The 21,651-nt window shown below is 62.1% G+C and overlaps 4 protein-coding genes across 6 annotated transcripts; 3 read left to right on the forward strand and 1 right to left on the reverse strand.

Moving 5' to 3' along the window:
• The first annotated feature begins 299 nt into the window (after positions 1 to 299).
• On the forward strand, positions 300 to 3,939 carry TMEM115 (transmembrane protein 115). The gene is made up of 2 exons (XM_084269706.1): positions 300 to 1,279; positions 2,015 to 3,939. Exons 1-2 carry the CDS (start codon positions 426 to 428, stop codon positions 2,214 to 2,216), a joined length of 1,056 nt encoding a protein of 351 aa, XP_084125832.1. The 5' UTR covers positions 300 to 425; the 3' UTR covers positions 2,217 to 3,939.
• A 571-nt stretch (positions 3,940 to 4,510) lies between these two features.
• On the reverse strand, positions 4,511 to 5,543 carry CYB561D2 (cytochrome b561 family member D2; the record flags this gene model as incomplete). Of its 2 annotated transcripts, XM_084269707.1 has the most annotated exons (3): positions 4,511 to 5,014; positions 5,272 to 5,309; positions 5,417 to 5,543. In XM_084269707.1, 3 exons carry the CDS (start codon positions 5,541 to 5,543, stop codon positions 4,511 to 4,513), a joined length of 669 nt encoding a protein of 222 aa, XP_084125833.1. The 2 variants fall into 2 exon arrangements, with proteins under 2 accessions (XP_084125833.1, XP_084125834.1); XM_084269708.1 differs by lacking the exon at positions 5,272 to 5,309 and having other exon boundaries at positions 5,417 to 5,474.
• Positions 5,544 to 5,776: 233 nt separating this feature from the next.
• On the forward strand, positions 5,777 to 9,212 carry NPRL2 (NPR2 like, GATOR1 complex subunit). Its single transcript, XM_084269430.1, has 11 exons — positions 5,777 to 5,928; positions 6,094 to 6,185; positions 6,613 to 6,781; positions 7,025 to 7,133; positions 7,445 to 7,581; positions 7,862 to 7,959; positions 8,044 to 8,080; positions 8,232 to 8,325; positions 8,400 to 8,517; positions 8,717 to 8,859; positions 9,085 to 9,212. The coding sequence occupies exons 1-11, from the start codon at positions 5,857 to 5,859 to the stop codon at positions 9,150 to 9,152; spliced, it is 1,137 nt and encodes a 378-aa protein (XP_084125556.1). The 5' UTR covers positions 5,777 to 5,856; the 3' UTR covers positions 9,153 to 9,212.
• Positions 9,161 to 21,275, forward strand: ZMYND10 (zinc finger MYND-type containing 10; the record flags this gene model as incomplete). Of its 2 annotated transcripts, none has more annotated exons than XM_084269429.1 (12): positions 9,161 to 9,465; positions 10,102 to 10,210; positions 10,758 to 10,874; positions 12,388 to 12,441; positions 12,540 to 12,683; positions 15,275 to 15,363; positions 16,029 to 16,129; positions 17,550 to 17,722; positions 18,334 to 18,459; positions 20,042 to 20,163; positions 20,321 to 20,446; positions 21,043 to 21,275. In XM_084269429.1, 12 exons carry the CDS (start codon positions 9,161 to 9,163, stop codon positions 21,125 to 21,127), a joined length of 1,551 nt encoding a protein of 516 aa, XP_084125555.1. In that variant the 3' UTR covers positions 21,128 to 21,275. The 2 variants fall into 2 exon arrangements, with proteins under 2 accessions (XP_084125555.1, XP_084125554.1); XM_084269428.1 differs by lacking the exon at positions 9,161 to 9,465 and adding an exon at positions 20,762 to 20,863 and having other exon boundaries at positions 10,000 to 10,210.
• Between the last annotated feature and the right edge of the window lie 376 nt (positions 21,276 to 21,651).

Consider the following 21,651-nt stretch of genomic DNA (forward strand, 5'->3'; position numbering starts at 1 on the left):
GCCCACCGGCGTCCGTGCCACCCGCAGCGGGTCTGCGCCCTCACGCCCGCGTCCCCGTGTATGTTCCGCACCCCGGCTCCCCGCGCCCTCCCCCATAGCCCCGGGGCCGCCCCGCCGGCTGCCGCACTACATGTCCCAGCCTGCCCCGCGGCGGGACCCCACCACGCCCCCGAGGGGCCGGCCGCGCCCGCCTCAGCCCGCGCCGCGCATGCGCAGAGCCACTGTTTGTCCGCGCCCGGCCTGGCCCAGCAGCGGGCCGAGCGCGGCCTGGCCTGCGGCGGCGGCCGGAGAGGCCCGGACCTGGTCGGGGCTCGGCGCGGGACGGGGGGAGGCCGGCGGCCCCGGCGGGCGGGGGGGTGGAGGAGGAGGAGGCCGGGCGCTGTAGCCCCCGCGGGGCAGCCCCGTCCCGCCGGTGGGGGCCGAAGATGCGGCGGTACCTGCCCGTGGCCCGGCAGCACTTCTTGGCGGCGCTGGCCGGTACCAGCGTGGTGGTGAAGTCGCTGAGCGCCGCCGTCCTCCTCCTCTACCTGCTCTCCTTCGGCCTGGACACGGCCTACGCCCTGGGGGTGACCCCCGGCTACCTCCTGCCCCCCAGCTTCTGGGTCTGGACGCTGCTGACACACGGGCTGGTGGAGGAGCGGGCCTGGGGCCTGGCGGCCAGCCTGGCCACGCTGGGGGCGGCCGGCCGGCTGTTGGAGCCCCTCTGGGGCGCCCTGGAGCTGCTGGTCTTCTTCGCGGTGGTGAACGTCTCGGTGGGGCTCTTGGGTGCCCTCGCCTACTTCCTCACCTACGTGGCCTCCTTCCACCTCGACTACCTGTTCACCATCCGCATCCACGGCGGGCTGGGCTTTCTGGGGGGAGTCTTGGTGGCCCTCAAGCAGACGATGGGGGACAGCACCGTCCTGAAGGTGCCCCAGGTCAGAATGAAGGCCGCCCCCATGCTTGTGCTCCTTCTCCTGGCTCTGCTGCGTCTCACCACCCTCGTCGAGAGCAATGTACTGGCCTCGTACGGCTTCGGGCTCCTCTCCAGCTGGGTCTATCTCCGTTTCTACCAGCGGCACAGTAGAGGCCGCGGAGACATGTCCGACCACTTCGCCTTTGCCACTTTTTTCCCCGAGCTCCTGCAGCCTGTGGTGGGTCTGGTGGCTAACCTGGTGCATGGCATCCTGGTGAAGGTGAAGGTCTGCCGCAAGACAGTCAAGCGCTACGACGTGGGTGCCCCGTCGTCCATCACCATAAGCCTGCCCGGGACGGACCCCCAGGATGCTGAGAGGAGAAGGTACCGCTCACTGTGCTTCCACAAGGGTTGCGTTTGCGGGCAGAGAGGCTCATAAAGTGTAAATGAGGAGGAGTGGGGAGGGTGCTGTGGGGTGGGGAGCCTTCTCCAGGAGGGCTGCAGGGGCTGCCGTCCTGGAGCCGTGGTGCTGGGGGTGCATGCTGGCAGGGGAGTGGGATGTTCCCATGCTCTTCCAAGTGCAGAGCAGGAGTGGAAGTGCAGGGGAGGAGCAGGGAGATCCTCGGGAGGGGGCAGGCGGGGTTTGCTGTCGGGGTCCCTATAGAAGGGGGAGAGCGGCTGCCTGGGGAGGTGCCAGTGCCCTGCTGGAGGCAGCCCCACACTGTCACCGTGGCGCGGGGAAGGGCTGAGTCAGCCCCGCACATTAGCCCTCCCACGCACCTGGCTCTGGCCTTCCCAGGACCTGGCAGGAAGGTTGGGACAAGGCGTTGGCACTCTGCTTACCTCTGCCCTGTTCCACACCTTTCCTCCCCGGTTCCTGGAGTGGCTCCTGTGCCATCTGACAACCTCTGAGCATACCACGTGGCACGAAAACTCCGCGGGTGGAGGCCAGAGTGCCAGTGGGTGTCTGCATAGCAGTCCCAGGCACTCGGGTCATCCCCAGCCCTTCCAAACCTCCTCTCTCCTGCCCTGCACGGTTGCCCCAGTGGCAGAGCCATTAACCCCTGCCCTGCCTGTCAGACCCGGGGGTTAACCCGCCCGTCTGCCCTTGCCCCGCAGGCAGCTGGCACTGAAGGCCCTGAACGAGCGGCTGAAGCGTGTGGAGGACCAGTCGGCCTGGCCTAGCCTGGAGGATGACGAGGAGGAGGCGGCGGCGGCGAAGGCCGACAGCCCGCTGCTGCCCGACCCCGGCGCAGCTGGGAAGGGCGCTGGCCAGGAGTCCAGCCTCATCACCTTCCAGGATGCCCCGTCTCAGCTGTGACCAGCTGAAGTGCCGCCCCCCTTCCCTGCCCCGTCTCCGTCAGAGAGCTGCTAACCCCCCCCTCACGTCTCCCCCCACGCAGCCGAGACGCTCGGCGGGGAGAAGGGACTCCTCCCGCGGCAGAGGCAAAGGGGCTACCTCATCCCAACGCTTTGTTGCCGCTCACGGCCAGCACCGGGCACCCAGGATGCCGCCGCTGCTGCTGCCGTCACCGCAAGGACGGGGGCTCGTCGAGCCGCTTCCCGTGGCACAGAGCATGCCGTGGATGCGAGCGCCGGCAGCGGGAGCCCTTCCAGGAGAGGAGCGCGGGGCTGATCCCTCGCCCTGAGGCCACTGCGCTTGCCCACGTGGGAGCAAAACTCAGCAGCGCTTCCTTGCTTCTCCTCTCCGCTGGGGGCTGGCCAGAGCGCTCAACACTTAATCTCCTCCTTTCTGAAGGTAGTTTTGTTTCTAACTAAGGGAACGGGGAGGCTGGTGGGTTTCTTTTCCGAATCCCTTTTTCCCACGGGGAGCCTTCCCCCACCAACCCTGGCAGGAGCTTGCGGTCAGTGCTGAGGGGTTTGCCAGCTGGGCGACCGGCTGTGGGGCAGGAGAGGGCTGCCCAGCCCCTCAGGGTGGTGGTCCTGCATCGCGGCTCTGGGCTTTGTGCAGCTGGGGGGTGGGGTGTGTGTCTCCTCCTCCCTCTCCCGCCCCCAAAGCCAGTTCTGTGCAGAACCAGTGCCCTTGCTGCTCCCTGGCTAATCCGTTTGTCAGATGACACTAGAAGCTGGAATTAATTTTTCTGGTGGAGCTCTGGCTGCTTCCTCTGGCAGTGAGTTTTCTTTCCTACAGTTAAGACTATGGGTTCCCTCTTCTCTTTCACTCTCTCTGTGTTGATGGGCTTCTGTTGTTCTGTTTTTCCTGGAGAGGATGCTCCCTGCCACAGCCTCCTCGCAGCTCCCCATCCCCAGGCAGTCCCCCAGGCAGTCCCCAGCCTGGGATGTGGGTCGATGGTGTCGTGATTATTTTTTTAAAGGACCACACGTGAAGGTTTTTTGTCAACTGAGAAAAAACACAGACATTTGGGTATCAATAAAGAATTCTTTGAAAGAGTCTGCTCCCACAACAGAGCACAGGCCGGGCTGGGTGGGGCGGAGGGGTGGAGGGGCACAGAGCAGGAGCCTGAGGAGGGGGGTGTCTTCTGAAGTACTCCCATCAGGAGGTGGGAAAGCTGCCTACACCCCAAAAGCTGTCACCACACCTTCCCAGTAAACAGGGCTTGTCACGCTGTAGCTGCCTGAAAATTTTATTGAATAAAAGCTCTGGATACAGAGGAAGTTCCCAGCCCAGGAGCAGGTCTGGCTCTCCAGTCCCACCAAGAGCAGGATGTGTGCCGAGGAGGAGCCGTGGGGCTGCTCTATGGTGGGCAGGCTGGGAGGAAGGCTGCTGCACTGGCAAGGGCTCGTCCCCAGCCCTGCTGCCCCTGTGCTTGTGTTGTTCCCCATGCCCCTTGGAGGGACAAAACACTGTCACAGGCTGCCAGTCTGCCCCTCAGTCGTTTGCTCTGTGAAATGTCCCTCTCCTTCCACCAGACTGAAGCTTCACCGGTCCAGCCTGTGGGAAGGGTTGGGTTTGTGCGTGATGGGGGTCCGGATCCGTGGCTGTTGGGCAGGGCTGACTGTTCCTGTCCTGGAGAGTCCCTGGGTCCCTGCAGGGTGTTGTGCTGTGGGATGGACACCTTGGGTACAGCTGCTCCCCACTCTCCACCTCCCCTTCAGCCCTTCCGTGGCTGAAGCCATAACCGTCCCCTGTGCTTTTTACTGGCCAAGCTGCATTTGCAGCCTGAGAGGCAGCGTGGTGCCCCCTGGGTGTGTGGGGACTCCCTGTCCTCACTGGGAATGTAACAGCTCCTGAGGCAGAGTGGTGCCTCCTGGGTGTGTGGGGACTCCCTGTCCTCACTGGGAATGTAACAGCTCCTGTCCTGCCTGCTCCAAAGTAGTCCTGGGTGGGAAGGGAAAAGGAGCGGGAATCCTGAGCGAGCCCTCTGGTTTCCAGCACTGAGCACCAAGCTGCCACAGGAACCAGCAGCATTAACTGTGCTGGGAAGTTTCACCACTGAGAGAGGCATGATGAGGTGGGCAGCTCCTGCCTGCTCGGTGTCACACGTGCTGTAGCTGCTCCCTGGGGACAAAGACACTACAGACAATCCATGACAAATGAGAGACGAGTAGGTAGAAATCAGGTTCCGGGGTGAGGAAAGGACCCCTCTGGTCTCGCTGGCTCACGCAGGGGAGGTTCAGATCTGCTCCAGGCCCTCAGTGCTGGCTTCGCTTGCGGTACAGGTAAGCGTTGCTCACCTGGTTCATGATAACCAGGCTGGTGAGCAGCGGACAGAGCATAGCGAGGTACCAGGAGACGCTGGTCACCGAGGTGGTGAACCACAGGGAGCACATGCCCAGCATCAGGCTGGCACAGCCCAGGAGGTAGCCCACCAGCCCCGAGGTGGCGTGGTACAGCTTGAGCTTGGCCAGCGTCCAGTTCTTCATCAGCTTGGGGTAGAGCAGGAGCACCCCCCCCGCGCACTGCCCGCCGGCGTACAGCACGGCCAGCAGCCCCGTCAGGCCGTGCCAGGTCACAAAGTGGGCTTTGCCATTCAGGTGCTTGTTGTAGGTGATGATGCCCAGCCCCAGGAGGGCGCAGAGGAGGGCGAGCAGCTGGAGGGCCCAGTGCACCCGCACCTTGACTTTGCGGGAGAAGGAGCGGAGCAGCGAGATCTCCGGGGAGAATACCAGCAGGGCTTCCGTCATCAGGAACGAGAACTGGGAGACAAGAGGGCGGGGAGGGGGGGGGGGGGTCGGCACCGGCTGCCCCGGCCCCTCCACCGTGGCCGGGGGGGGGGCAGAACCGGCCGCGTGTCCGCGTCTCCCGGGACTCAGCCTCCCACCACCCACGGGACAGCTGCGGGGCCTCGTCCTCTGGGGCCGGCCGCTCTCCACCGGCAGCTCCCCTTCCTGCCCCCGAGGGAGGCGCCGCCGGCAGGGATGCGGCGGCCGGTAAGCGGGGCGGCGGGACTTACCGCGAGGGCCATGAGCAGCGGGTGCCAGGAGAAGAGGCCTGCAAGGGAAGGGAGGGGAAGGGCAGGTACCGAGGTGAGCCCGGGAGAGGCCGGGCCCGCCACCCCCCCCCCGCCCCGCCCCGCCCCGCCCCGCCGCGGCACTCACTGGATCCGGGCCGCGCCAGCACGGCCACGGCGGTGGGGAAGCCCAGAGCCACGAGGTGTGCGGCGGCGCCGGCGGCGGCGCGCAGGGAGCGGTACAGCCGGGACTCCGTCTCGGCCGTCAGGGCCATGGCGGCCGGACCGTGCTGGGGGGGGGTGGGGGGAGGATGGGAGGGCGGAACCGCCGCCGAGACGCGCCGGCGAGACCGCGGCCTTCGATTGGGCCGGGCGGGCTGTCCGTCAGCGCCGCGCCGCCGCTGATTGGGTGGGCGGAGCTGTCGCTCAGAGCAAGAGCCGCCTCCGCCGGCGCGGCCGGGTGACGCTCGGTCCGTTAGCACCGGCGCTATGGCGGCGGGTCGGGCATGCGCGGTGTGGGGCCGGTAGCCTGCCGGGGCCGGTAGCCTGCCGGGGCCGGGGCCCAGCCGGGGCCTTGCTCGGGCCGCCATGGGCGGCAGGATTGAGTGCGTCTTCTTCAGCGAGTTCCACCCCACGCTGGGGCCCAAGATCACCTACCAGGTGGGGCGGGGGAGCGGGGCGAGGGGCCTGGCAGCGCCCGCCGGCGGGGCGGGGCGGGCATCTCGGCTGTGGAGGAGAGTGGGGGGCACGGGGGGGGGGGGCACGGGGCGCCCCGGGGCTCGGCAGCCGGGGGAGGCCTGAGCGGGGCCTTCTGTGCCGCTGCAGGTGCCGGAGGACTTCATCTCTCGGGAGCTCTTCGACACCATCCAGGTGTACGTCATCACCAAGCCCGAGCTCCAGAACAAGCTGATCACTGTGTGAGTGTCGGTGACACCCCCCCCCACGCCATGACCTGTGCTCCCCCTCAGCGGGCAGGGCCCCACCAGCCGTGTGGCAGTGCCAGCTGGCAGCACGGGGCTCACAGGGGCCTCTGTCCCTCTGGTTACCCGGGTGGGGGGAGAGGGTACCCGATTCTGGGGGTGACTGGTGCTGCCTGTGCTTCTGTCAGCCAGGAAAATCAACTGAGCTCTGACAGCTTTCAAAAGCAAACTGGCTGCTTCTCTGGTGGTTGGCTCTCTGCCTCCTTCAGACGGTGTTTTGCACCCTGAGCGGGGGGGGGGGGGGGTGGTACCCAGCTCATTCTGCAAGGCAGAGAAGCCCTCAGCTCCAGAGCTGCCTGGCACCTTGCGCGTGGCTCCGGCCTCCCTGAGGGCGTGGGTGCAGGTTCTGCTTCTCTTCCCGCAGTACGGCCATGGAGAAGAAGCTGATCGGCTGCCCCGTCTGTATCGAGCACAAGAAGTACAGTCGAAATGCTCTGCTCTTCAACCTGGGCTTCGTGTGCGATGCCAGAGCCAAGGCCTGTGCCCTGGAGCCCATCGTGAAGAAGCTGGCTGGGTACCTCACCACCCTCGAGGTGAGGCCCGAGCCAGTGTGGGCAGCGTCTGGCTGCCTGGGGATCCACACCAGGGAGTCAGCGCTGTCCTGCCGCGGGCTGTGGGTCACTGGGCGTTGCTGGGATGGGGGGCCAGGTTTGCAGTGAGGAGGGGATTGTGCTGGTTTCACTTGAAGTTTAAGGGAGGACAGGGGCAGAGACTTGCAGTTTCTTTAGCTGGTGAGCCTGTGGGGAGCAGCTGGCTCAATTTTCTTCTCTCTTTAGCTGGAAAGCGGCTTCATCTCCAATGAGGAGAGTAAACAGAAGCTGGTTCCCATCATGACCATCCTGCTGGAGGAGCTGAACGCCAAAGGGAAGTGCACCCTGCCCATAGGTATGGGAGCTGCACTGTGCCTGTCCTGGCAGCAAGGGCAGGAACCAGGCAGGGAGGCAGCTGGGCCATCCCCTGCCCTGGGTTGGCTCTGCCTGTGCTCCTCCTGGCAGCTCCCTGCCTGTCTGTGCTTGGAGCTGGGGACATCTGAGCCTGCTTTGCCCTGGGTGGCTGGAAGGGCCGGGGGGATGGGGTTGTGGGTCACAAATGCCTTCCCTCCACACGGTGTGTTGGTGTCCTGGGGTTGACAGTCATGAGCTCCTGAGGGAACAGGGGTTTCTGTGGAACCTGAGCACTGCCCCTTCCCTGGCCAGATGAGTCAAACACTATCCACCTGAAAGTGATCGAGCAGCGCCCGGACCCCCCCATTGTGCAGGAGTATGATGTTCCTGTCTTCACCCAAGACAAGGATGACTTCTTCAACTCCCAGTGGGATCTCACCACACAGCAGGTCAGTGTGTGTGACTGGGGGCAGAATGCTTTGACCAGGATCTGTTTTCAGCCTGCCCTGGGGGCAGAGGGGAGTCAGGCTGTCCCAGAGATCACCACTTCACAAGCTCAGTTCAGTGCTCCCCTTGTCTTTGTTCTCAGACCTGCAAGTGACCCAGTGACCCGAATCGTGGGTTAACTGCTGCTGGGAATGGAGCCTGCCTATCCCACCATGCTCCCAGACAAGAGCCAGTTTGTTCTTGGGGTGATGCCTTGGACCTCTCTGCTTTCTCCCCTCCTAGATCCTGCCCTACATCGACGGCTTTCGGCACGTCCAGAAGATCTCTGCAGAAGCTGACGTGGAGCTGAACTTGGTGCGCATTGCTGTGCAGAACCTGCTGTGAGTATGTGGCAGGGGGCCTGACCAGCTGGCAGCTGGGGGTGCTGGAGGAGAGGGGTCTCACGTTTCCCTGTCCATCTGCAGGTACTACGGGGTTGTCACGCTCGTCTCCATACTCCAGGTGGGTCAGGCCACAGAGTGTGGGGCTGTGAGCGGGATTCGGGCAGCAGCTGTGCCCTCAGGGTGGCCATGCAGGGGGACAGCAGGGTTCCAAGTGGGACGGGTCTGTCCCGGAGCCCTGGCTGAGCAGAGCTGCTTTTCATGCCCTCCAGTACTCCAACGTCTACTGCACCACGCCGAAGGTCCAGGACCTGGTGGATGACAAGTGTCTCCAGGAGGAGTGTCTGTCCTACGTCACCAAACCAGGTACAGTGACCCTGAGCTGAGCTGCTGGCGGAGCCAAAGGGACAGGGCGGGTGACAGATGATTTGTCCCCGCAGGGCACAAGCGAGCCAGCCTCAGGGACGTCTTCCAGCTGTACTGTGGGCTGAGCCCCGGCACGACGGTGCGAGACCTCATCTCCCGCTACACCCTGCAGCTCCAGAGGGTGGACGAGAGGTCAGAGCCAGCACCCCCCTGCTCAGTCCCCAAGGGGTGATGCTGGGGTGGGGGGAGTGGCAGGGCAAGCATGGGTGTGGCAAGGAGAAAGTACCCACCCCCCACATCTGTGGGTGGGGAAACTGAGGCTGTGGTGTGGTGAAACCAGAAGGGAGCCGCTGAGAGGTTTGGGTCCCATCTCCTCCTTCTTCATCCCCAGGAGGCTTATCCAGTTTGGTTTGATGAAGGGCCTGATCCGTCGGCTCCAGAAATACCCCGTCAAGGTAGCCCGGGACGAGCGGAGCCACCCAGCCCGGCTCTACACCGGCTGCCACAGCTACGATGAGATCTGCTGCAAGACCGGTGAGGGCCTGGGCTCCTCCCAGCAGCCCTGACAGCTGCAGGAGGCCTGGGCTGGCCTCAGGGTCTCCCTCGCCCCCCTGGCAGCCTCCAGGCTGCCGGGAGATGGGGCTCGGTCCTGGGCTCTGGGCTGCCGAGCCCCGGCTGCGGTGGAGGAGGGGGGCGACTGGGGGGACTCAGCCAGCCCCCTGGCACCCCGCTAACACCCCACTGCCTTCCCACCGCCAGGCATGAGTTACAAGGAGCTGGACGAGCGCCTGGAGAATGACCCCAACATCATCGTGTGCTGGAAGTGACGGCGGGGATGGCGAACGGGGCAGCCGGGCTCCGGGCCCCCTCCCCGGGACCCCCTCCCCGGGACCCCCTCCCCGGGACCCCCTCCCCGGGACCCCTCCCTGGGACCCCCCACGTGTCTCCGCGCCGCCAGGGGGCGGCAGAGGCTCCGTCTGCGCCGCCTCCCGCGCCGCCTCCTTTCCCCCCCGCCCCGTTGCCGTGGCGACGCGTCGCCGCTATGGCTGCCGCCGGGCCGGCTCCGCTAACGCCCGCCGAGGCCGCGGCGCTGGTGCGGGCGCTGCAGGGCACCGAGCTGCGGGATGTCGGCGGGCAGCGGTGCGGGGGAGCGCTGGCTTGGTTGGGGGCGGGGCCTGGAGGGGAGGGGCCCCGGTTCTGGGGAGGCCCGGGGGCTCTGAGGGGGGCGGTGTGAAGATGGGGCTGATCCCGCTGAGGCTGCGTGAGGTGAGAGGAGGGGAAACAGGTTTTGGGGCCTCCCCAGAGGCTCTGGGTGGGGGTGAGGAGGGGGAGGACATCCACAGAAGGTCTAGGGGAGAGAGGAGGGGCCCCGGTTCTGAGGTGAACCCAGAAGGTCAGAGGGGGGTAGGGTAGGGGGACAGGAGGATCCCCAAATCTGGAGCCTCCCTGGGAGCGCTGGGAAAGAGAGGAGGGTCTGCGAGGGGGCAGGGAAGGGTCCAGACCTGGGGTGTCCCCGGAGGGCCTCTGTGGGTAGGGGCAACTGAGAGGAGGACCTCGGTTTTGGTGGGTGTTGCTGGGGGCAGCAGGATGGCAGCAGGGTTGGAGCTGCCACAGCTGCAGCTGCTGCTCCAGGGACCACAGGTTCAGGGGACAGCATGGGCTTTGGGTGTTCCTGGCAAACCTGGGGTGTTTCCCTGAACGAGGGACCCTCCAGGAGCACAGCCAGGGGCGAGAGGTCTCTGGCACTGATGTCCTTGCTGGCTGGCTGCCCTGCAGATGGCATCAGCAGCATGAGTGTGTGGAGAAGCTCAATATGTACGCCATCCTGAACGCTGCCACGGGCCAGGAGCAGCTCCTCACCGAGCTGCTGGTCACCTATGCCAAGGTGAGCCTCCCTGAGCGCGGTACTGAGCCTTGTGCCAGGCCTTCAGCCTTGAGCTGGGGTTGTCTCCCAGACAGTGGGCAATTTTGGAATAAAATGGTGAAAATCCTGCTGTATCTCCAGCTAAAATGTTTGGCTGGTGGCTTGCCAGTGCTGCTTTTTTTAAAAAAAATTAAAGCTCAAGCTGTGGTCTTTCTATTTGCTCCTCTGTTTCCTCTCTCAGGTTGTTTTGTTCCCTTCCACAAGTGGAGAGGCCAGTGCTTGAGTCTCTGCCCTGGAACAGGCTGGGCTGCACTGGTGTGGTGCCCTGCTCCTGCCCAGCTCCTTGGGGCCACCTTTCCCCTGTGCAACCCCAGGATCTCTCTCTGCCCTCTGGTCTCTCAGTGAAAAGCTGTTAATTGCTGAGCTGGGTGAATGTAAAGACAGCGTCCCCCAGGGCCACCTTCCTCCCTAGGGGGTCACCCCAAAGTCTCCATGGCTGAGTATTAGCAATAAAACTGCTCTGGCACTGGTCTGAAGGGCCTTGCTCCCCCATCCCTTCCCTGTCTAGGTTCCTGTTCTCATTGGGGAGCTCATCACTGTAGAGATCTGGAAGCACAAGGTCTTCCCCGTGCTGTGCCGGCTGGAGGACTTCAAGCCCAGAAGCACCTTCCCCATCTACGTGGTGGTGAGTCGAGGGGGGGGTGGGAATGAGCTGGGGAATTGGGTGCAAACACATCTCACCCCCAAAAGGTCTCTGAGGGGGGGTTTTACACCTCACCAGCTCAAGGAGCTGCGGGGTGTGACACAGTGGGAAGCAGCTGCTTTCCCAAAGCCTTGAGTGACGTGCTGGTGTCCTTAGCCCCAGGAGGGACAGGGACCTGCTCCTGGGGGTGTTGAACCCCTGTCTAATCCCACTCAGGGGCTTGCAGGAGCTGCTGGCTGCAGCAAAAGCCACTCCTGGAGGCAGCTGTGCTCCTGGCTTGCAGTGCTCAGTGACTCAAGCAGCACCCCTAGGGTATTTGCTCCCCCTTTGAGCACTGTTTTTTCTCTGGAACCTCCAGCCAGAGGGCTCTCTCAGGTTACATCCCTTTGGGTAAGAAAAACAACTCTTTTCCTTACTGAGCTTCTGGGAGCAGCAGCCCCTGGGACTGTTCTTGGCAAGGGAGTGATCCCAGCAGCTTCCCTGCAGAGGAATGCAGCCCATGACCGAAGGGAAATCTGCCAAAGCTGGGAAGTTTTAGCCCATTTTCAGTCCAGAGGAGCCCCTCATCTGGGAAAGGTGATGTCTTCCCTGGTGGCTCATAGCAGCATTGCCTCGGGGCACTTACTGGGGGTTCCCAGTCCCAGGGAGTTGTGACCAGCACAGCTGTGCAGGGGGCTGGCCCATCTCTGGCAGTGGCTGTGTGCCTGGGGCTGCTGGTTGCCCAAAGGCTTCTATCACTGGTGCTGTCCCTGTGCTCCAAAGAGCCCTGCCCCTGGGCAGCACAGTGCTCTTACCAGCGTGGTGTAGCCTTGTGGGCTTGTTAACATAACTATGACCTGTGTGAACTGAAGTTATTCTAAAAACTACATCCCTTGTTTGTGGCTCTTGGGCTCGGATTTGGCCACAACTACGTAAGCAGCTTCTCACAAGAGGGGTCAGAGCAGCCACACAGATGCTCAGAGGGCTGGAGCAGCTCCCCTATGGAGAGAGGCTGAGGGAGCTGGGCTGGTTCAGCCTGGAGAAGAGAAGGCTGTGGGGGGACCTCACTGCAGCCTTCCAGTCCCTGAAGGGAGCAGAGGAACAGGAGGGGAATCAGCTTGTTAAAAGGGTAGAGAATGGCAGGACAAGGGGGATGGATTAAAGCTGAAGGAGGGAAGGTTTAAATTGGATATTGGGGGAAGTTTTTTACAGAGAGAGTGGTGAGGGGCTGGAACAGGCTGCCCAGAGAGGGGGTGGGTGCCCCATCCCTGGGGGTGTTCAGGGCCAGGTTGGCTGGGGCCCTGGGCAACCTTGTGTAGCTCCAGGCCTGGAGGTTGGTGTCCCTGCCTGTGGCAGGGGGTTTGAGCTCTGTGATCCTTGGGGTCCCTTCCAACCCAGACCAGTCTGGGATTCTGTGATTCAGAAGAGCCCTTTTCCCAGTCCCATTGGCTGTGTCCTTGGTGCTGGTGACCTCTCTGATGTGAGTGACTTCACTCTTGCCTGTTTCCTCCCACAGCTGCACCATGAAGCCTCCATCATCAACCTCTTGGAGACCGTGTTTTTTTACAAGGTAAGAGGCAGGTTCAGCTCTCCTTAGCATAAAGCCCCTGAAGGTGGAAATCCTCAGCTGTGGGGGGATGGCCCTCTGAACCTCTTGTCATGGTGAAGGAGATCTGCATGTCAGCAGAGGACAGCATCCTGGATTTAATTGATTACTGCCACCGAAAGCTGACCCTTCTCGCAGCAAAGGGACCAGCAGTGATCCCACTGGAGCTTCGTCCTGAGGAGCTGGCTAACCCCTCGTCTATGCAGGTGGGGAAAAACTCCTATAGCTCCATGGGAACACATGACAGAGGAGGTGGGCAGCCTGAGGAGGTGCAGGGGTGCCATGAGCCAGCAGTGTGCCCTGGGGGCTGAGAGACACAATGGGATCCTGGGGGCATCAGGAGGAGTGTGGCCAGCAGGTCACAGGAGGGGATCCTCCCCCTCTGCTCTGCCCTGGTCAGGCCCCACCTGGAGTGTTGTGTCCAGTTCTGGGCTCCCTGGGATAAAAAAGACAGGGATCTCCTGAAGAGAGTCCAGAGGAGGCTACAGAGATGCTGAAGGGCCTGGAGCATCTCCCCTGTGAGGAAAGGCTGAGTGAGCTGGGGCTGTTCAGCCTGGAGAGAAGAAGACTAAGGGGGGACCTTATGAATGTTTATCAATATCTGAAGGATGGGATGCAGGGGAAATGGGCAGCCCCTTTTCAGTGTCTGTGGGGACAGGACAAGGGGCAATGGCTGCAAGTTGGAGCAGAGGAAGTTCCACAGCAAGATGGGGAAGAACTTTTCCCCAGGGAGGGTGAGGGAGCCCTGGGACAGGCTGCCCAGGGGGTGTGGAGTCTCCATCTCTGGAGAGATTCCAGCCCCGTCTGGACGCCGCCCTGTGCAATATGAGCTGGGGAGCTGCTTTGGCAGGGGGTTGGACCCCATGGGCTCTGGGGGTCCCTTCTAGCCCCTGTGATTCTGGGATTCCCACGGAGAACCCCTTGGCTGCCACCCAGGCACCTCCTGACCATCTTGGAGGGTGTCTGATGCTGGTGCTCATCCACACCAGCAGCTCAGCTGGGCTGGCAGCAGCACCCACCCCCTTCCACCCTGCAGCCACACTTCTGCCCTCTCTGGTGACACTGTCTGCAGGACACAGGCTGAGCTGGCACTCTGAGTGACACAGTGCTGGGGAGTTGACAGTCACCCAAAACACTCTGTGCAGGGGTTTGGCCATTTGCTGTTGCTCTTGACAGCTGTGTGGGTCTGTTTCCCCAGCACTTCTGGCACTGCCTTAGCTCAGACTAATGCTGGAGCCAGCCCCAGTTAACCCAGAGCTGCTCTGTCACCTGACCAGGAGCTGCCCTGCTGTGTTTCCCCTCAGCTCTCTGAGAAACCTCCTCTCCAGGCTGGTCTGAGCCAGCAGCCAGCCCAAGGCTGTTCCTGGGCTGCCACGGGCCCTTTCCCAGTGCAGGGAGCGCTCTCTGCTCCTGGGACTCTGCTTCTCAGCACCTCAGGCTTCCTCCTTCAGCTGCACCCATCAGGAGGAGCATCTGGAGGAGCAGAGTTAAGGTGATAAGCCTGCAAGCTGGGCTGTACCTCCCCACATTGCCTCCATCCTTTGGCTGGTTGCCCAAGCACATGCTTGTCTCCCAGCAAAGGGAAGGAAGTGGAGGGCTTCAGAGCACAATAGGGGTGTTTCCAGGATATGTTTTCCCAGCTGGGGAAGGGAAGGGAAGGGGGTGTCTCTGTTAATGCTTTGGCATGGCTGAAGTTAAAAAACCTGACCTTTTCTAGGCCAAAGGGCTGTAAAAAGTGCTTGTCTCCCAAGAAGCCTGGTTTCCTCTGATTCATTCCAGCCCCTCATGAGAAAGCTGTTCCTGCCTGCTCCCCTGTTGTGGAGCCTGTTGTCCTTTGTAACCCCTGGAGCAGAACCTGTCCTGCTTCCCCCAGCAGCAGAAGATAGTCCCAGCCTGAGGGCAGCAGAGATGAGGTCTGGATACCAGCAGGAGCTGTAGGAAATGGCTTCACTGGGGAGTTTGGAGAGGGAGGCTGGAGAGAAGAGCCCATAAGGGTTTTTTTAGCAGCATGTGGGGCATCAGCACAGGGAGTGCAGGGCTTCTTACCACAGGAATTTGGAAGGGGACTGTTGCAGTGGTGTCTCAGAGGAATGGGGAGTTGCTGAGGCCAGTGCTCTGAATAGGGAGGTGTGAGCTGCTGAGTGCCTGGGGCTGGGGAGGAACAGCCCTGCCTGGGCTGGGGAGAAGGACTCAGCACCTCTCAGCCCAGCCATCCTGCTGGGCTCAGAAGGGGCTGGCTCAGAGGGTGGTCAGGCTGAGCATGTGGGGCAGGCTGTGCATGCAGGCTGGGAAGGGGGGGGGCTGGGCAGCATGGCACAGCTGTGGGCTGGGATAACCACAGCCAGATTTCCCAGCTGGCTGTGCAGGAGAGGCAGGGCCAGGAGTGGTGGGGGGGTAGGACTGCAGGGCCAAGCGTTTCCCTTCCCCTCCTCCAGTTCCTCTGCTGATCCTGCAGCTCCCCCCTCCCTCAGCCTCCCACCTCTCAGGGGCCACAGGATGATCTCAGAAGGGGAGAGAGGAGCGGTCTGGGACTGGCCTCTTTCAGGGGGTGTCCCTGGTAGCCACCCACGATGTGTTAGAGGGGTGAGGAATGAGCAGCAGTGGGCTGCAAGCAGGACTCCTGTGGCTGCCCTGGCAAGCAGGCAGCGCTGGCACAGTGGAGATGAGAAGCAGTTTGTTTTGTAGGGCTCTGGTTTCCTCCCCAGCCTGTGGTTACTGACACACAGCCAGTGCTGTGTCCCTGCAGCTCCTGGAAAATGGGGCCCAACATCCCAAGCCTGTGCTTGTCCCTCCACAGGAGCTACAGAAGCAGGCAGAGACCATGGAGTTTGAGATTTCCCTGAAAGCCCTGTCTGTGCTGCGCTTCGTCACCGACCAGGTGGAGAGGTGGGTGTCCAGGAGCAGCAGAGGACCTGCACTGAGCTCTCTCCACTTGAGTGTGCTGTGGGGTGATGGTGGTTGCCTGCACCCCTTTCAGCAGCTGGCAGTGCTGTGGTGGCAGTGGCACTGTGCCTGGGGTAGGGGGCACACACAGCAGCGCTCACCCTGCTCAGTGCAACCCAGATCACTGGGATATTTCTTGCCTCTCCTGTTCGTCTCAGGGAGCACTGGTGTCTGTTTTGGCAGTTTGAGCCTTTCTGTTGTATGGGGAAGGGGCTGGAGGGCAAATCCTCTGAGGGAGCTGGGGGTGTTCAGCCTGGAGAAGAGGAGGCTGAGGGGAGACCTTCTCCCCACCTCCCCTGCCCTGCCAGGAGGGTGCACAGAGGTGGGCGATGGTCTCTTCAGCCAGGGGACAGGAGATGGGACAAGGGGCAATGGGCTCAAGCTGTGCCAGGGCAGGGGCAGAGCAGATGGGAGGGAAAAGTTCTTCCCTGGCAGAGTTTGTGGGGCTGTGGCACAGGCTGCCCAGGGAGGGGCTGAGTCACCTTCCCTGGGTGTGTTTAAAAAAGGGTCGATGAGGTGCTCAGGGATGTGGTTTAGCTTAGGATGGGAATGGTTGGTCTTGATGGTCTTAAAGGTCTTTCCCAACCTGGTGATTCTGTGATCCCCAGCCTGTCCCTGAGCGCACTGACACGGATGCTGGAGACCCACAACCTGCCCTGTCTCCTTGTGGAGCTGGTGGAGCACTGTCCCTGGAGCTGCCAGGAAGCAGGTATGGCTCCTGGCCCTGGGGTGCTGCAGCTGCTGGTGGATCTGCTGCAGGAGCACTTACAGAAAGCTGCTCCCCCTCTACTGTCCCATCCTCCTCCCATGGCTCCTTGCCAGCAGCCCCTACCCAAAACTGCTCAGCTTGGAAGCAGCTGCAGCCCAGCCGGGCTGGGGACCTGGCAGTGCTTCCAAACGCTGATCCTCACACAGGACTGTGACTTTTCTGAGCTGGTGGAGGCCAGGGTGGGAGCATAGCACCTCTGCCAGCTCCACCTGAGAGCCCCTCAGCCGCTGCCTGTGTGCGCCGTTCAGGGGCAGCACTGAGCCTCTCCCGGGCAGCAAACCCATTGCCCTGAGGCTGCTTGTCCTTGAGCTCCTCTTTTGCCAAAGGCCTCTGACCAGCTTGTGCCCATCAGCCGTTGTCTGCGCTGTCAGCCCTGCCTCCTGCACCTTTGCAGCCAGGGGCACCCCCACATGCTGCCCCCCAGCTGCCTGCCTCTGAGCAGTGGTGGGGTGTGGGAAGCTGCATTCCCAGCCCCAGCCCGGCACTGGGGGGTCACAGTGCGGGCAGGGAAGGAAGAGATGCTGGGAAGCACGTGGCTCTGCCCCTGCCGTGGGGAGCCCAGCTGTATATGGAGCTTTTCCTCCTTCCTCAGGCCAGGAAACGCATCCCTTCTCCCTGCCTGTGTGCTGGGGCTGTCAGGGAGCTTTGATCTAGGGCCCTGAGGGAGGGACTGGAAAGGAACAAGAGTGCAAAGTCATTTCCAGACTGTGCAGATGCTGGTTACATCCCCCCTCCACCCCTGAGAGCAGCACAGCTCCTGGAGCTGCTTTTGTCACTTCTGTTGCCTTTGTGCTACCTCTGGCTTTTCCCTGGCAGAAGAACCTCCAGCAGAGCAGGAGTTGGCATCCCAAATCACCCTCTCTCACTGCAGCATGGGTTGCCCCTTCATCTACCAGTGTCCTACCCTCCTGGCAAAGTACAGAGAAAGATGCCCCATCCCTGGGGGTGTTCAAGGCCAGGTTGGATGAGGCCCTGGGCAACCTTGTGTAGCTCCAGGCCTGGAGGTTGGTGTACCTGCCTGTGGCAGGGGGGTTGGAGCTCTGTGATCCTTGGGGTCCCTTCCACCCCAGACCAGTCTGGGACTGTATGATTCTGTGTCTCAGGGATCTTTCTCTTCCTGCCACAGGCCTGTTGCTTTCATGCCTGTTCCTTATGCTTTTTGTGCTCACTAATATATTGTCTCTGTACCAGGAAGGCTTCTATGTTGAGCAAAGGGGTGGGGAAACTGAGGCAGGCAGAAGCAGAGGGGCTGGCCTGTGGTGGAGTGAGAAGCACCCCCAGACCAGCATCCCCACCTCCGAGCTGTCTGTCCTCGGGAGCGATGCCTCTCCCTAGAGCTGCACATCTTCCTGTCCCTCAGGCAAGCTGAGGAAGTTTGAGAACGGTAGATGGCACGTGGTGGCCCCTGAAGACCAGGAGAAGATGACCAAACTGGATGGGCAGGTGTGGCTTGCCCTGCTCAACCTCCTGCTCAGCCCCGAGTGCCAGCGCAAGTACCGCTTTGATGGCTTCAACAAGAGCCAGCTGCTCAAGGTGAGGGGGCTCCTCAAGGGGAGGGGAGGGGAGGGGGCTCCTCAAGGTAAGGGGAGGGGGCTCCTCAAGGTGAGGGGAGGGGGCTCCCCAAGGTGAGGGGAGGGGGCTCCCCAAGGTGAGGGGAGGGGCTGCTCAAGGGGAGGGGAGGGGGCTCCTCAAGGTGAGGGGAGGGAGCTCCTCAAGGTGAGGGGGCTCCCCAAGGTGAGGGGAGGGGGCTCCCCAAGGTGAGGGGAGGGGGCTCCTCAAGGGGAGGGGAGGGAGGTCCTCAAGGGGAGGGAGGTCCTCAAGGGGAGGGGGCTCCTCAAGGTGAGGGGAGGGAGCTCCCCAAGGTAGGGAGCTCCTGTGCTACGAAGGCCATGTGCAGAGCAGAGTAGGGCCTGGCCAGCACTGGGCACCTCCACACATCTCCCCACCCTTGCTGTGTGCTCCCAGGAGCCAGGGCTGGGGTCTGTCTCTGTGCCAGCCTGTGTGTGTGAGCACACCTCGCGGGACCCCCAGGAGGCGCTGCTGGGGCCCCACAGGTCCCTGCTCTTGCCATGCTGCTTCCCCAGCTCTGCCTCCCTTGTCTTCACCTCCGTCCTTTCGCTCTTCTCTCCCCTCTGTGGCCGCAGCTCCGCAGGTTCCTTACAGACGTCCTCATTGACCAGCTGCCCAACCTGGCAGAGATGCAGAGATTTCTGAGCCATCTTGCAGTGACAGAGCCAGTTCCCCCCAAAAAGGACCTCGTCCTGGAGCAGGTATCCAGTGGTTCTTCTTCCACCTGCTCTGCTTTAAGCCCAAAAAGCTCCCTCCCCCCTTTTCCTCCCCACCAAGCTCAGCTCTGGAGAGGTAGGTCCCTGCTGAAGCAGCTGGGTACCCATTTTGCTGTTACATCCTTACTGTCAGCAGCAGTGTCTGTGGGTGTTGAGAGCTTTGTCCCACTGCAGCAGTGGCCAAGCTGTCACAGCTGAAGGTATAAAAGCTGGGTTACAAACAGCTCTTCAGATTGCATGGAGTCCTCAGGGTGGTGGCTGCACAGGACAGGGACAACCTCTGGCTTGTTTTGACAATGAACTCTTCATTTAACAATTATCAGTGTTTTCCTGCTGAATTCTGGACTCCCCAGTGCCAAGTCCTGTTTGCAGCCCTGGCCTGAGGCTGCGTGGCACACTGTGTAGGGAGGGATGCCAAGGTCTGATGGCAGAGGCTGGAGTCAGACTGGTCCCAGCTGATGTCTGGGGCTCAGGAGTAGGATCCTGAGGGTCTTCAAGCATCTTGGGCTCCTTGGTGCTTTTAATCCATGCACTGCTGGAAATAAGTGTTTCTCCTGCCTTCTCCTGAGCTGGAGGGGGACAATGCTGGACAGATGGGTGAGGGGGGGATCTGTGGGAAGGCAGAGGGGAAGAGCTGGCAGAGCAGAGGCTCTGGAGCTGCAGGGAGGCTCTACACCACTACCCAGAGCAGATGGGTCAGACAGCAGTCACTTGGGCTGTGCAGAGGAGGAGCAGGCTGTGCCCAGTGCTGCTGCCTGCACGTCTGGGAAGGGGGTGGTGGACCCCAGCTGGGGCTGGGGAAGGCTGAGACCAGCACACCAGGCACTTGGGGCAGACGTGGCTGTGGATTCACTCCCTGTGCCTTGAGTCTCTGGGGCAGGGACCTTGTCCAGCCTTTACCCAGCTGTTGGCCTTCTCTGGAGTTCTGCTGCCTCCACCAAAGGAGGTGGGATGGGGGAGCCAGCTAGAAGCACACACGTGGGCTCCCTGCTCTGCCCAGAAAGCGGTGAGCTCACTCCCTGTCGCCCAGCCAAGCTCTGAAAAGGCCTTTTTCCATCCGGCTGCTCCCAGAGCAGCCTCCTCCCCTTCCAGCCCTGGCTATTTTTATGCTGCTGGAGGAGGCATCGTCCTCTCCAGAGCCTTAACTTCCAGTGCTGGCCTTGGCTTTTGCACTTTCCCTTTTGCATCCCCCCAGCCTTCCCTGGAGTGCCCATCTCTGGGGAAGGAAGGAGTGGAAAAGGGGAGCACGGGGCTCATGCCGCTGCTGGCACACAGTGGGCTGAGATCCCACTGTCTGTGCAGGAACCCAGACCCTGGGGCTGGACTCTCACTCCACCCATCCCCTCTGCGTACCCAAAAGCACACCCTCAGTCCCTGTGTGTTAGTCTCTGGTGTGCTGCCTCCACTCCCCCTCCCTGGGGCATGGGGGAGGGCACATTCCTCATGCCTGGGGCCAGCTATCCTCCTGTCCCTCAAACACCCCTGTGCCACAGCACCTTTGGTTGGGCTGTGAGCCAACACCCCTGTGCCACAGCATTCTTTCTTCCAGCTCTGCTTCTCCCACCAGGTTCCAGTCATCTGGGACCACATCCTGAAGAAAAACATGGGGAAGTGGGAAGCCATTGCCAAGCACCAGGTGAAGCACATCTTCAGCCCCACAGAGGAGGAGCTGAAGCTCCAAGCACACAGGTAAGGTGTGCAGAGCCTGCCCAGTGGAACCAGTACCCCCATTACCAGGGGCTGGAGCTCAGCACTGGGAGGAAAGATGTCCCCTTGGTGGCAGGGGGCTGCCAGCAGCTCCCCCTGAGCAGCTTTGCCCCCTCCCCACCCCCTCTGCCCATCGCAGGTGGGCACAGACCTACAGCCTGGAGATGCTGGAGGCTCTGGCTCCTGAGCAGCCCCGCTGCAGGGTGTGTGGGGCAGAGGCTGCCAAGCGCTGCTCTCGCTGCAGGAACGAGTGGTACTGCACAAGGTAAGGGAGCCCAGCCCCCCTCTGTGCCCTGCAGCCCCCTCCCCATGCCCCCAGCTCCCCCAGGGGATGCTGTGAAAGGGCCATGGGAAGCCAGGGCTCCCACTGCCCCTCAGCACCCCTGGATCTCCACTTGCCATGTGTCTCTCCGAATCTTACGGTGGGGCTGAGGACCTGGGACGCTGGTGGGGATGGTGGTGGGTGTTGTGTGGCTGCTGGGAGGTGCTGAGCTGCCTGCCCTGCTGTCTGCCAGCCCCCAGCACCCTCTCTTGTTTCCCATGGTGCTGCTGTTTCCCTTCCTTGCAACTCTGGGGGCAGAAGGGGGAAGAAAAGTGCCTGTGGCTCTGGGGGTGCAGGTGACAGGCTCAGATCTGGCAGCTGGGATGGGGGCAGCAAACTAAATCTGAACCATATGGCAAGGTCTGGTTATCGCTGTTTCGTTAAACCCTCTTAACCCCCCTCCCCCAGTGCCCAGAGGAGTGCAGTAGTGGGGTTTGTCCACATTCCTGGGGATAAACGTGGCCCCCACTGTGTTCCTGCTCGGGCTGGGGGCACCCCGCTTCCAGAAGGGTCCCTGAGCCACAGCTTCCCTTTGGCAGGGCATGCCAGGTCCAGCACTGGCAGAAGCACAAGGCTGCCTGCAACCTGATGGCTGGGGCCATGGGGAGAGCTGCTGCCCTGTAAGAGAAGTACCACCTAGGTTCAAGGAGGCAGAGTCCTTCCCCCTGCTTGCAAAGTCCCCTTCTGCTTCCTCCCAGCCCCAGGCACCCCTGCTTGGGTTCAGTGTCTTCTCCCCACCCCGTAGCCTTCTCCAATAAACCTTGTAATTGCAGCCTGGTGCTGCTTGGCTTCTCCTTTTTTTCCTCTCCTACCTGAAGATGCTCTAACTACTTCCTCCCCTACCTTGCATGCAGGGAGAGGAGGGGTATGTCTCTGTTTTTCCCTAGTGAACCCCAAAAAAAGAGCTGATACTTGTGGGTAGCAGAAGGGCTGGGCCCTCTGTGATCAACGTGTGAGCTGGGGGTGGGAGAGGGGCAAGGATGCTGCTGAGCTGCCTCTAACCTTTGGCTGCTGCTCTCCGAGCAGCACGGTGTAGGAAGTGGTTAGAAAGCATCGCTGTGGTGAGAAAGCAGCCTTGTTTCTCAGGTGTTCACTGCCTGCCCTCTTTCAGGGACAACCCCCTCCTCCCAGGGGGGGCAGCAGCAGCT

Source organism: Gallinula chloropus, assembly GCF_964237585.1.
Source record: "Gallinula chloropus genome assembly, chromosome: 12".
Taxonomy (NCBI): domain Eukaryota; kingdom Metazoa; phylum Chordata; class Aves; order Gruiformes; family Rallidae; genus Gallinula; species Gallinula chloropus.